The 14,116-nt window shown below is 38.1% G+C and overlaps 2 protein-coding genes across 11 annotated transcripts in view; one reads left to right on the top strand and one right to left on the bottom strand.

Moving 5' to 3' along the window:
* LOC135170227 (synaptogenesis protein syg-2-like) overlaps positions 1-8,228 on the top strand; it is a 62,027-nt gene extending 53,799 nt beyond the window's left edge. For 4 of the 9 annotated variants that reach the window (XM_064135842.1, XM_064135841.1, XM_064135840.1 and 1 more), the window contains exons 5-15: positions 695-805; positions 887-1,093; positions 1,761-1,915; positions 2,622-2,766; positions 3,513-3,643; positions 3,718-3,877; positions 5,026-5,325; positions 5,475-5,783; positions 6,256-6,498; positions 6,728-6,891; positions 7,029-8,228. In XM_064135842.1, the coding sequence (XP_063991912.1) occupies positions 695-805; positions 887-1,093; positions 1,761-1,915; positions 2,622-2,766; positions 3,513-3,643; positions 3,718-3,877; positions 5,026-5,325; positions 5,475-5,783; positions 6,256-6,498; positions 6,728-6,891; positions 7,029-7,427 (2,324 nt within the window). In that variant the 3' untranslated portion in view covers positions 7,428-8,228. The remainder of the gene's footprint in view (positions 1-694; positions 806-886; positions 1,094-1,760; positions 1,916-2,621; positions 2,767-3,512; positions 3,644-3,717; positions 3,878-5,025; positions 5,326-5,474; positions 5,784-6,255; positions 6,499-6,727; positions 6,892-7,028) is intronic. The other 5 variants (XM_064135837.1, XM_064135836.1, XM_064135839.1 and 2 more) reach the window with 5 other exon arrangements.
* Positions 1-14,116, bottom strand: part of LOC135170243 (uncharacterized) — a 96,232-nt gene that overhangs the window by 74,544 nt on the left and 7,572 nt on the right. The window lies entirely within an intron of this gene.

The raw sequence follows: 14,116 nt of genomic DNA, 5'->3' as shown, positions 1-14,116 counted from the left end.
ATTAAGTGGATGTCTCGCGTGATTACTTTGCTTCGGTACTGTGAATTCCAATCAACGTCATAAGCTAACAGTCGGCAAGGGGGATGGATGAACGAAGCACCCAGCGAAATAGAATATTTGTAACATTTGCCAGTCAAAAAATCATATTTCAAAGAGAATCCAATGGACCTCATGACCACCCACATTATCAACTCAATCTCAACTATTTGACAAACAGATTGAAATGAAAAAAAAAAAAAAAAAAATGGTGAAGGTGTGACGATTGAAAGACCGATGAATCAATGTCTTTTTCATCCATAAAGTGCGAGGATAATAACACGGGAGGTGGAGACTGAGAGAAAAGGGGAGCTTGCCTGACTTGATGGGGTTTTATACAGGTGTTCGTGGTTGGTTCAACTTCACTCGTTCCTGATCGTGCACGCCAGACACGTGATAGCAAAATGTCAGGAGGATTGTAGACGTCCCAACGTGTCGGTACTCGTTTCCTTGACGTGTACTGTCTGCTCATCAACTTGTCAGTTGATGGTCCATTTTTTTTTCAAATTATTTCCGATGCTCATTGCCAATTCATACTATCCCTTTTCTCTTGACATAAAAAACATGAGCGTTTTCGCAATTATCATGAGAAGAAGATAATTAAATAATATATGAAAATAAAACTACTTCACATATCAGAGAATTATTTTCATTACAGTGCCACCCCATAAACCAAATATTATAGACGAGCATGGGAAAACAGTTTCAACTGTTGCGGGGCCCTATGAAGAAGGGGGTAGCATGAGACTGACTTGTCTTGTTTCCGGAGGTATTTTTTTCGCAAATGTATTTCGAAAATTCTCCCTCAGAATGTGAGTAAACCTGTTGTGAATTTTTTTGTACGATATAGGTCGTCCAGCACCAACAGTCAGATGGTGGCGGGGTGAAACCCTTCTGGAGTCCAAGGATGAGCCTGGCGAATTTCCAGCTCTACGTAGAAACACTTTAATCGTTACTGAGCTGACAAGGGCGGATTTGCATGCCGCTTTCACTTGTCAGGCTTCGAATAATAACATCAGCCAACCGGTTTCAGCCTCAGTTATCATCGAGATGCACTGTAAGTGTATAGTAATAAATACTATCTTGAATTATATAAGAATAGAAATTGTGGGTAAACAACAAGTAGCTAGAGATTCATTACTGACAAATTGTACAGTAAAGGTGGTATCTCTGAATCGCCAACAAGAAGAACAACTGAAGAAGAGAAAGAGGATAACTCCAAAGAGCTGAAGGCACTAATATAAATATCTTGAAAAGTGTCTGGCATGACCCTCGCTCATTCATTCACAGCCGTCTTTTTGATGCTTCTCTCAATGTATATACATCCAAACATAAATTTTCTTCGTTACTGTAAGATCGCTCGTTTTTTTTTTCATACGTTTCCCAACCCCTAGGTTCATTGTTGCGGGAACAGGAGATGCATCTGTTCCATTTCCTCCTTTTCCATTGCATTTTTCTCACTCGTTTATTTATTTATTATTTTTTCCGGGCTTTCACATTATTTTTTTCCCTTTTTCCTTTGTAAATGTGAACTTGTGGTTGGGTGACGTTTTTATCCGTCTTTTTCTTCTTCTCGTGGAAATAACGTCTCCTTTCCTCTCTCAGGTAACGAAGCAGGTGGAAAAAATGTCGTAACACTTGTATTTCTACAAATTTGTAGATATTTAACTGGGAAATCCCAACATACTCGAATTAATAAGATATTTCTATAAAAAAAATTCCAGTGCGGCCTCTCACCGTGGAAATTCTGAGTAGTGAACATGCACCATTGAGTGCAGACAGAAAATACGATATCAACTGTAGGACAATGGGATCAAGGCCATCTGCTAAATTGTCATGGTTCATGGAGGGGAAAATGCTCAAAAACTCTACACAAAGGGTGAGAATAAAGGATCATTGAATCCCTATTCGAGTAGATATAACCAACGATCGATTGATTATCATTTTTTTTTTAAATTAGAACTGTGAAGAATTTAACAGGAAATTAATGATTTCGTTTCTCTATTTTTCCACCATTCGGTAATTGCCACTCATTATCCTCACATTACGCATCCTTTCATCGGATATTCTCCCACATTCCTATCCTATCTACTGGATTATTGGCTGAAGATAAATTAGGGTTAAGTGAGGTTTTGCAAGGTAGCAGGTGTCGAAGGTTTCGACACAATTTTGTGAAAAAAAAAAAAAAAAAAAAAAAAACAAGGGAGAGAAAATAGTGGGGAGGCATGTGGAAAGATGAAGAGAGAAAAAATTGCATAAATGAGAGGACAAAGGGGGATGAAGTGAGAAAGAAGTAGCGCGGGCTACTCTGATCGTTACTCGAAATCACTGGCATTAAAGGCGGTATCGGTATTTGCATCGTTGCCATTAGCGTTCAGCTTGAACACGCCATGGTGCAATTACTGAATAGCCCGATGCTTTCGTGATCCCGTTTCTCTCCACACTGACCTCCCTCTTTTTTGCTCTCCTACCTGTAACTAGTTTTTTACTCTCCACCCCCGAAAGCCGCGCACATCAAAATCATGGTGGAATAAATGGCAATTGATTGTTCTCCGAAAATATTGAGAATGGAAAATTAATTGCAGTTCTCTGAAGATGGTAATATGACAATGTCAACCTTGACATTCACACCAACTCGAGAAGACCACGACAAACTAATCACATGTCGTGCCGAGAATTCTAATGTCGACGGGGGATTTGAGGAGGACACGTGGAAGCTGAATATTTTTTGTAAGTTTTTATGAAAAAAAATCCCTCACTGCTTATGCCTCTGGGAAATTACATTTTTATTGTGTAATTCACTCCCCCTCATTTTCTTTCCGCGTATTTTTGGGTGTCCTAGTGAAATTTACTCGCATACACAAATGGTTGACTCGGTGTTTAAACGAGTTGAAAGTGCAAATGGATGAGGGAGGAAAAAGAGGTGAAGGGGGCCTTGGAGGTTTGGTCGGATGGGTATGAATTTTCAGGATGGGCCATCGATAGAGATTATACCAGGACAAAAACGGGAATGTAATCGAAATAACGAGATGTCAACGGTAGAAAATGGAATGTACCGGAGATCGGGATTTATTCGGCCGGGTCCCCGGCGGCAGGAAACACGACGAGTGCGACAGGATCGTATACACCCCTCCCCTCTTCTTTTTTTCCTTCCACTCTTTTCCGCTCTCTGCTACGTCTCTATATATCCACAAAGGGGTTTGAAGGGCGAGAGAGAAATGAAATGAAATGAAATTTTGGCATTGTGTCGAATTCTGTTGGAGAAAATGAAAAACACGCTGATGAATATGACAGACGATTTAGACCAGGCTCGTTGTGAATAGTCTCTGGTTGAGATATGTTCCAACAGGATTTCAATAAATATACATTTTCGCAATATCAATTTCAATCAATCTCATAGAAATAAGTTATGTTTTTGCACATGAAGAGTTGGATATTTCATCACGACTTGATAATTTTGGCTTGATTTGTTACAGTTGTGCCAATATTAAAGCTCGAACTAGGTTCCAAAATGAATCCTGATGATATTGAAGAAGGTGACGATGTCTATTTTGAATGTAAAGTTCGAGCCAATCCCGAAGCATATAAAGTTGTCTGGAAACACAACGTTAGTTGACACTATCTCTCTTCTTATCGATACCCTGAATATTCCCTTGTACAAGAGAATTTCCTCGTTTTCAGGGTATGGTGATTCATAATAATGCGAAGAAAGGTGTCATAGTCCAGCAGTATAGCCTTGCTTTACGTCAAGTTGATCGCTTTCAAGCCGGTAATTACATGTGCGTCGCCTCAAATGTCGAGGGAGATGGATATAGTGGAACAGTCGAGCTTAAAATTATGTGTAAGTACTGAAGTATTATTGTGTTTTATTAGTACTAGCAAATGTACCTCCTCTCGAGTTAAGTGATAATGAAAAAAAAATATATATATAGTATATTGAATAAAATCTTCCTTGCCCTCGGTATCTGTCAAAAAGACCAGACATAATAAATATCACCACATCAGCTAGTCTGAATTGACAAATTATTCCATTGCTACCAAACTTGCCCCGTCCACCGGTGAAACTATTGGAATACGGAAATAATTCTCATTGATCTCATGTGAAACCCCGGAAACGCGTGACTGTCGTATAGTTGAGTTGACCTGTTTACCTTTCCTAGCTATCCACCTTGATAATACAATCTCATACTTTGATCGAATTTCCCATCGCAGCCAGGAAATTATTATTTACTTATTATTATGTTATTCATTGTTATTTCTGGTGTCTTATATTGAATGCCAAATCACGATAAAAATATATGGAAAATATTCTTGAAAGATTATCCATGTTTACGGGCATCGAAGAGATAAAAATCTGAAAGATTCAACAATTTAAAGAATATTCTCCCTTTATGCACCTTCACTGCATCCTCCAACTCGTATTAGTTATCGTATATACACTAACACGATCCCAGCCAACGTCACCCTCATCAATATTGCCCCAGCCGATACCGCGTCCTTTACACTCTGGTATATTCCAAAGTGAGGAATGTAAATGAGCTTTGGTCACGGTATGGGGGTGGCTAACGGTAAATTATTAGCGATATTCTCTCCAATGGCGTGAGGATCACTCATCGCAAATTCCATATGATCGGTCGAATTGATCGTGAATATTTTAACGAGCACATTATTCCATCTGATGTCGAATTAAAATGCCTATCAGTCTTAAAAAGTGATCGTTAAAGTCAAGGGCCAGGGGCCATTGCCACAAAAAAAAACTCAAACTACATAAAGACAATTGCTCAGTAAAAATTATGAAATAAAGCAAGAAAAAAAAATAATTTTCTACAGCCGCATTTCTAATAATAATACTGTTCAGAGCTAAAAATACAATCTTATTATTTCGGAAAAAGCTTTTCTCTTGAAGTTTATTTAGAGGAAAGAGCTAAGTAATACTTGTTTCCCTTTAGTTGGTTATTTACTTACGTCGCTGGTATTTCCTTATTCCAGACAAACCAATCTGTATACCCGATCAAAAACGTATATACGGAGTCGGCAGGTTGGAGGAGGCCAAAGTAGTTTGTCGCGTTGAAGCTTATCCGCCACCAAGTAACTTTCGGTGGGCATTCAATAATACTGAAGAAATGGCTGATGTACCACAAGCGAGATACAAAAATTCCACTCGCCATACGCAGAGTGTTCTCACCTATAAGCCCGTTACGGAAATGGACTACGGTACTGTACTCTGTTGGGCAAGCAATACGGCTGGACAGCAGGCTAATGCCTGTATATTTCACATCATACCAGCAGGTATGATAATAACAGGGGGAAACATTTCAGAGAACAATTTGTTTCAACAATTTGAAATGCCGATGGAAAAATAGTGTTTCCATTAATAATCAATCAGCCCTTGACTTGCCATATTTTTAAGGGTTATTTATTTGTTATACTTTGTTTAGGAAAACCTGAAGCGCCTTACAACTGTACTCTAACGAATCAAACTACAGAGTCATTATCCATCGAGTGTTCGGCGGGATTTGATGGGGGCCAACCGCAAAATTTTTTGCTAGAGGTGTACGATCAATACACAGGAATCCTACAGGCAAATGTTACGTCTCGCGATAATGCAGCATTTACAGTGCAAGATTTAGAGCCGGGAAAAGTACTGACAATGAAAATGTACGCATACAATTCACGCGGACGAAGTGAATCTACAAAACTCGAAGGTTTTACACTCAAAGTTGCGGAGAAACAGACTGGTAAGCCTCGTAAGTTTCATTTTCTCTTATTATATTTATACATAGACAAAGGGACATTATCCATTGAACGATATTCGTCAAGATCTTCGGAAGGAGAAAAAAACATTAAGAATAAATGACAGACGGTAAAAGGCGGACTTGGCTAAAGGGCTCTATCCGACACAGTGCCATCTTGGCGCTTTCATCCCGATTAAAAATTAATTCGCACTCAGATCCATAACGCTGAGAGCTCTAGAACTTTCTCCAGCTCAGTGAGCCCATTTCTTACTCCGTGAAAAATAATAATAATAATCATAATAATAACTAAACTCGAATAAACTAGGGAGCTTGGGAAAATGAGTGAAACGTTTGTAACAATGTAATGATAATGGGATATCGGAAACTTAATTAGGGACGTGTATTAGGTAATTTGAGAATAACAAGAATGGAATTGTAGAGTGAAAATGATTCGGCTTTGTAGAAGACATTTGCACAAGCGCAGTGTGTATCTTGTTCACAGGCAGTCCCGTACCATTTGAAATAACACCACTTCTTGGAGTACTAATTGGTATTGTGGCGGCTTTACTCCTTATAACTGTTATTATACTGGGGGCATTGAAAATAAGAAGTGATCGACGTGCACACAGACCCGGGGATCTGCCGCTGAAAAAAGCTACAGCTCCGAGTTCGGAGGATCTCTATGACGCTGACGATAGAAATCCCGATGTTGTTCCAACTAATAAAGGTTGAAATATTCGCATGCCTTGTTCAGTCAACCCATATCAAAAAAATCTTATACGAGAAAAACTATGTAAAAAAATTTATTCACGGAGAAAAATATTCCATAAAAATTTCATGATATTAAATAAATAATACGTGAGGTTTAGTGAATATTTTTCTTCATATTGAATTTTTCCACGAAAAATCGGGAAAAAAACCTCCCCAAATAAAAATATCCTTTGATTTTTAATAAGATTCAGATTATCAACTGACGGGCTCAACAGCAGGTACGCCTCTAGCTGTTCAAGTAACACCCGACCAAGTTTCAACAACATCGCTACCTAATCAACAGACAAATCATTTGCAAGGGCTCTCAGCTTATGCGCACAATGAATACAACAATTATCCAACATTACCCGTAAGTTTCCAATTCACTCTCGAAACTTTGACTTGGTAATTGCATCAAGCTCAACATTGCAATTGAGAATTGAACCCCTCAGGGGGGGGGGGAAGAAACAAAATGATGTGTTACTAGGGAAGGAAATTTTTTTACAGCTGACGGGCGAAGTGACATACGCTGAGCTGTGTCTAGCGCGTCCAACAACTCTCTCAACAACAGCAGATACTAAATTAGCTTGTCTCAGTGGTGTGGGTGGCCTAGGTGGATTTAACAATGCCAATAATAACGGGGGTGGAGGTGGTAGTGGTGGTGGTGGTGGTGGTGGTGGTGGTGTTTTAGTCGGTGGAAAGCCCTATATTAAAGAAGCGACTGTTTATGCGTGCATAGATCATAATGCGCGAGTCCCGAAAATAGATCAAATATGCCAATCGACGAAGGCAAGTACTGTTGGTCTTCTCCAGGATACCGGCGTTATTTCAACGAAGCAACATCACCCGAGGGAAGTTGTTACCGTTCGCACACCGTTGATATCGACACAAGAAAGTTGTGTATAGGAGAGGGACGCCGACGCGCTCGACATTAATGAGTACTACGTGTAATCGCAGCTGCGTCGACCATAGAAATAATTCATTTCATTTCCATGAGCCTTCGGTGAGATTGAGAGTGATTTTGCGGCTCAATCATAAACCAAAATCCTCCCAACCTCATTTTTTATATTTTTTTTCTCATTTTATTTTATATTTTCTATTTGTAAATAATAAATAAAGGATATCAGCGAGCTGTCGAGCTCAGCTCCCATTGACAATTCTTCCATGCACAAAGAAATTTCAGCAATTCACCGAGAGACGAGTAAATGATGGAGTGTGAAAACCACTGTCTAGATTTCAATGAAAATTTTAAGGAAGTAAATACGGTGATATATCTCAATGTAAAAACAAAAAAAAAAATTCTCAAATATATGTGGTGAATGATATTATTCTTAAAACACATTCGTCGTGCGATGTGATCTTTTTCAATTGTAAATAATAAAGACTGGTTAAGATATAGGATATACGGGAAATAAAAATGTGTCAGTTTTTTGAAAAAAAAAAAGGTAATGATAAAACAAACAACAATAAAATAATAAAAACTGGGCATTTTACATTTTAATCATTTACGACAGGTTTGTCAGATACTTGTATATGTTTTGTAAATAATAATGAACATAGAAGAAATGAATGGTAAAATTATTGAAATTATATGTGAACAAAAGATTGTAAGGAAAAATTTAATCTTCACGAGCAAGCAAATTGGAACGGGTAAATAATGATGGAAAAGCCTAAGATAATAAAAAATGACAAGAGAATAAACTCAAAGTGCTCATAATCGTAATTTATCCTGTATCAGAGAACTATGTAGTCGTCCTTCGTCCCCCTGAAACCTCTTTTCACTATTGTAAAAGAGAAATACTCCTGTGTACATTGACATTATTTTTTCAAAAAAAATCAAATAAATAACAGAGAATAATACATAGATTTTGACAGTTCATCATTTAGAATGATGATTCAACAATAATTTATACGAATTGAATGGAGATATCATTAAGAAAACTACAACTATCAAGTGGAATAAATGAATCACTTTGTTTTCAGTATTCACAAAAAATTTTCTACATTTTATTAAATTTTTTTTGCTCCAATTCGTAACTCAATTTTTTTTCATAATTGCCCTTCCCAGCTCTCAGTAGTTACAATTTATTCTATTGAGATGAAAGCGAAATTATATGAATAAATTGTGGCAAAAAGAGGAATGAAAGGGCGAACTGAACATCTGGAAAGAGGACAAAAAACTTTTTCTCGATGGACAAGCGGTTATTACATTTTATTTTCCCTAAAATGATGATGCCCCGTATGGCAACAATGCAGACGCATGCGTAACCCTTTACCGCTCTCATATTACTCTTCTCCTCTCGGTACTCTTTCAGCCCTTTTTTTCCTGCGTGATGTTCTATCTCTCCCCTAAAACCGTTTCCTCAATTTTCGTGAATATTTGAGGCACGCGTATTCGTTAACGATTACGGATTTTGCTCTCTCCCTACCATTCCGTTTCCACATGGTAATGTATAAAGCCTCCACAGTGTTCATCGAATATTGCAAACGCGTATTGACCCAATCTCTGGCGTCAATCGGTGGCATGCACAGCCTGCCCGTCGATGCCTTCCGCATCTCACAAATCTCGCCCATAACTGAGCCTTCTTTTTCTCTTGAAACCCATCACACCATCCCTCCAAAATCATACTAGACAATGAATGAAACAAAAAATATGCCCAGAAAATAAAATAGAAAGTTTTTGTTTCTTGAGGAACACTAACATTCATTGTCTCTTAACTTTGGAAATAAAATTTTCCCGCTGGAGGTGAAAGTCGAAAACTTCCTGAGGAGTAAAGACTTTCTCAGAATGCATCAATTTAGCAAAATCTCTCTTCCTCATTCTCCTGTTTGCCACAAACATTTTCTAGCTTTTTAACAATGAAAATCAATTACGATTGTTGTAACATGTGTGTACATATCAATACCATGACCATAATTATATATATATATATATATATGTGTGTATATATATACCTTCACATATATATACATATACATATGTATATGTGTAAGGAAACATTATCATTGTATATACTATATGAGTGTGTATATATTGAATGGAAAGTGTGAAAATGTGAACGAGAATGTAATTCAAATAAAAATGTTAATATGAATAAAAAGAGTGCAAACTTATTCAAGAAACAAATTCCTTTCATCGTTGTGACCATTATTATTATTATTATCATCATCATTATCATGACATCCTCCGTAGAAAAGGAGAAGAAGGAAGGGCTGGTTGGAAGTTACACCACACTGGAATAGATGTCAACTGCTCTTGGCTATTATTATCCAGCCTTGTGTGGTCTGACACTGAGTGAGAAACGGAGAAATTTATACTATCCAAGTCTCCGGCACAACAGTGTTTAATTGTAACCCACCTGTTCAAATACAACCATTTCTGTCCAAATACACCTCATACATATAGATACATAAAATGGAGACGATAACTCGGGCAAATGTCACCGGTGAAAATTTACTAGAGCATTTTCTTGTAATGCTGATTGCATCATGCATTTTAATTATTGTTCCCAAATAGATCTTAAGTGAACGGAGCGGAATATTCACTAAGACTAGTAAATTATTCACGAAATCGCTAATGGGGTATCTTTTGCTGACATTCTCAGCTTCATCACCAAATAAATAAACAAAGAAAAATTAAATTTTTAAGCTGACTGAAAATAAAAATGTGGTGATGCTGATGGACCGCAGCATTACGTCAGTAGAACTGATGCAAAAAAGATAAAAACTCGTTGAGTTTGGAGCTCGCTGTTGGTGAGCTTCATAGAGATCGACACGCGCCTCGAGAACGATTTGAGAAACGCGATCTGGCGTGCCGCGAGAGCCATTTACTCGATTACAACGCGAAACGAGAAAACGAACCAGGCATAATTCAACGAGAATCTCCAGTCACGTGCTCAGGGGATCATCCAAGCAATTGTGACTTGTCCTCCTTTACCTCTGTACATTTTCCTCTATTCACATTTCTAATGAATCCACCTACTCACAACATATGCGATAAATTGATCCGCACAATTTCCTAATAAATTATTTCAACTTCCCCATGTTTGAGATAAGAATGAGGAGGTCACTGGGGCGTATATCTTGTCGTGATGAAACAAGTTCAGTACCTCTGGAGCAGTGTGACACGTATCATCGTTGAGTAGGGGAGAAATTGGCCAGAGAGAGGACAGAACAGCGGATGAGCTACCCACCTACAGCGCCTAATTACATAAATAATTCAAAGCGTCACTGGGGAACCCGAGAGAACCTACAATTCGTACCTTCATATCCAGAAGATTGTAATGAAACTGGATAGCATATCAATATATTACCATCTGGGGCTTCTTCTTTAAAAGAAATTTTAAATTAACAATTGCCTAGGAAATGCCTAATTTAGTAAACGAAGAATCCCCCTTGAATTCCTAGTCTGGACTCGGAATTTTTCCAGTCAATTTGTCGATTCGTGAATTTTGTGAGGAATATGTAGAACATATATTTTACTTTTTTCTTCCCCCATCATATATAAAGTATGATAGAAATTCAACTTTTGAATATTGACAATTTGCGGATTAAGGAGGGCGAAAAAAAATGAGAGAAAAAAAAACAGCTGCGTCAATGAACACCGGGGCAAGGAGAGCATTGATATAGAACCATCTTAAGAGAAGAATTCATGACATTTTACCGAGGGGTACAATGAACATGATATTGCATACACAGTACACACGAACCTGTCTATCGCAGCCACGTCCATGAAATGCACCGACATTGCGCGGATAGTATGCCTCGTATTTACCCAGCGGACCTTTTTTCCCGTTTAGATATTGTCTACTGGCTGTTCGGTATGTTTCTTCGTTCACTGTTTTGTAAAGTTACCAATAACGCTAGAATGCATCCTTTATCATTTGTTGGACAAAGTAGAATGACTCGAATTCCTGGTATTTGCATGCTTCGCTCGGTGTGTCTTTCATGAAGCTATAGAATAGAGTCAAGCGCACTGACTTATCAATAAAATTATTCAACTTGTGATTTCTACTTCATTCTGTGAAAACAAGATGAAATTTCCCCATCAATCTCAATCCACCCCATCACTGTCAAATTTCAAACGATAATCGTTCCTCATTTTCATGAGATTAAATGGCTTGGGAAGCCCTCGCACTGACGTATATGAGGAAAGAAAACGTTTTTAAATTATCTCCAACACAATGCCGGGATAATATTTGAAAATTAACGAGCTGGCTGCAACCTCTTGATCACCAATCAACTCTCCTCTCTAAAGTTATTATATATGATATATTAGTGAAGAGGCCCGTCGCATCTATCGTTAAATTAATTTATACCGTTTCATTTTATTTCCATTTCGGTATAGTGTTTTGGATAATAAAAAAATCATAGCATTTTTCTAGGAAGAATCGAGTCGAATAAGTAACAAGTTTGTAAATACAAAGTAAAAATTTTATCCAATTATTTTTATGTTATAAACCAGCAAAAGAATACCCACAAGGGGAAATAAAAGTGTATTCTTGGCAAAATCTAAAAATCTCAACAAGTTTTTTTTTATTAGTCATAACCCATGGCCATGAAAAACCACAATAGATGTCAATGTAAATGTCCCTCTGAAAGGATTTTCCATCTATTACCATGTACTAGGGGAAACTCTACGTTCACTTTATGAGACACAGTGATATAAGTGATGGAAACCGGTGTGCAGATGAAAGCTATCCGTGAAATGTGTGTGAATTAAACACTTGAAAATTGGACATGAAGAGGGAAAAGAAAATGATAGACAATATAGAACAACCGAGACCGTCGGAAAAACTAATGAACGTTGCGGCTGACTGACATTCAATTCTCACAAGAATTTTACTTTGAAATGCCAGACAAACCACCGCCAACCCTATCACCATCAGGCAAAAAACTAATTGCATCCTCCATCTTATACTCCGCCATCCATGCTGATTCACCCATTGCATGCACGGGGGATGATAATTAAATTCACCTTTTTGGTATTTCTTTGAGGATATTCTATTCCATCACTGTTGTTCAACTATCTCACAAAATAGAATTGTAATGTGCTCAAAAGATTTTCACCCAAGGATAAAAATAAATAATTGAAACATTGAATATTGTATATTTCATATCTATCAATGGATACCCTGATGACGATCTTAGGAATGACGGCAATATTCGGATAATTTAATTAGCCGCAAATATGCGTGAGTGTATTAGTACTCGATCAGAATAACGCTGATCAGTTGGCCTGGGGCATCATACAGGTAATGTGTACAGTGTATGCGTTCGTATTTCCGAAACTGAATTGCACGAAGGGTATAGATGAGGTGAGGGGGTTTGCGGCCGATCTGCAGTATCGTATGTGGTAATCCATTCGCGTTTCTATTGCCGCTGGGGATGAACGACGAATTCCCATTCCCTTTCCCTTTCCCTTTCCCTCAGTATAAAGCAGAACCCAGCACGGATAATTGAAAATTAACCAAGCGTCCGTTCATCCATCTGTGAGCAACCCTCTAATCACAGCCGCTCTTGCCTCCCCTCCGTCCTACTCTCTCACTATATCCGTAACGCCCCCGCCGTCACCACATCGTACCCTCGTTAACTTGATCCCATACACACCCACTGGACGCTAATAAGTAATCGGCCACGTCCGCGCCTGCTTCCAATCTGCCCTTCCAACACGTACATATTTTTATTCCCCCTTTTTTCCTTAACTGATGACATTATCGTCTCCTGTCCATCATTCGTCTCAAATTATTGCTATAAGAGCGCACACAGGGAAAAGTTCAATAAAAATTACCCGGAAAAGAAAAAAAACATAATTTTGACATTCAGCCCACACAACGAAATATACTAAAAAGTTATTGTTTGAAAAATATATAAAATATATGCCTTTACGCAAGTTATTCCGTAATTTTCTGTGAATATACCTCAGTGTGTGACAAGAGATAAACCCTAAATACTTGTACATAGAGATTGTACACGTCAATAAAAATCCGTCAATTTTGCCAATGTGCATGTCGATCGAATTGGCCGCTCTTTTAATAAACGAATTGTACAGAAACGTACCGGATGATTGACATGCTGACACAGATAAACGACAACTGGTCGATATGGTGTAAAAACGGCAAAAGGGTAAAAATAGAAAAAATACGAAAAATTGGGGGAAAAAAATCACTCACGCATTGGAACAAAAACAATTTGTTTGATGTACCATGAGTCACAATAGACAGTGGAGAAATGTAAAAAAAAAAAAAAAAACGGAGGATGTGAGGGAGGAGAAATAGAATGCATTGAGATGGCATGCAAACTAGGAGGCAAAAGAGAGGGAGCGGTGAATGGGCAAGCCATGTTATATGTGGTTTTTACAGCCCTAGATCTCGTCTTTCCTACTCTTGAAGTGGTTTATTCACCGTATGCTTCCCTCTCGATCCCATTCACCGCTCTAACTGTGTGTTATTTACCGTCGAAGCAGGATTTATTTTGTTTCTGGCTGTGTCACGTTAACCCCGCCCTCGGAACTAAGTCTCTTTTTCACGTTTTCACCGACAATTGTCATTCCATTTATCTACGTCAGAGAAAATCCACCCCCAAAAATATGTTGG

This window comes from Diachasmimorpha longicaudata, chromosome 16 (assembly GCF_034640455.1).
Source record: "Diachasmimorpha longicaudata isolate KC_UGA_2023 chromosome 16, iyDiaLong2, whole genome shotgun sequence".
NCBI classification, from domain to species: Eukaryota; Metazoa; Arthropoda; class Insecta; order Hymenoptera; family Braconidae; genus Diachasmimorpha; species Diachasmimorpha longicaudata.
Note: the sequence above shows the minus strand (reverse complement) of the source record. Positions and strands in the feature narration are given on the sequence as shown.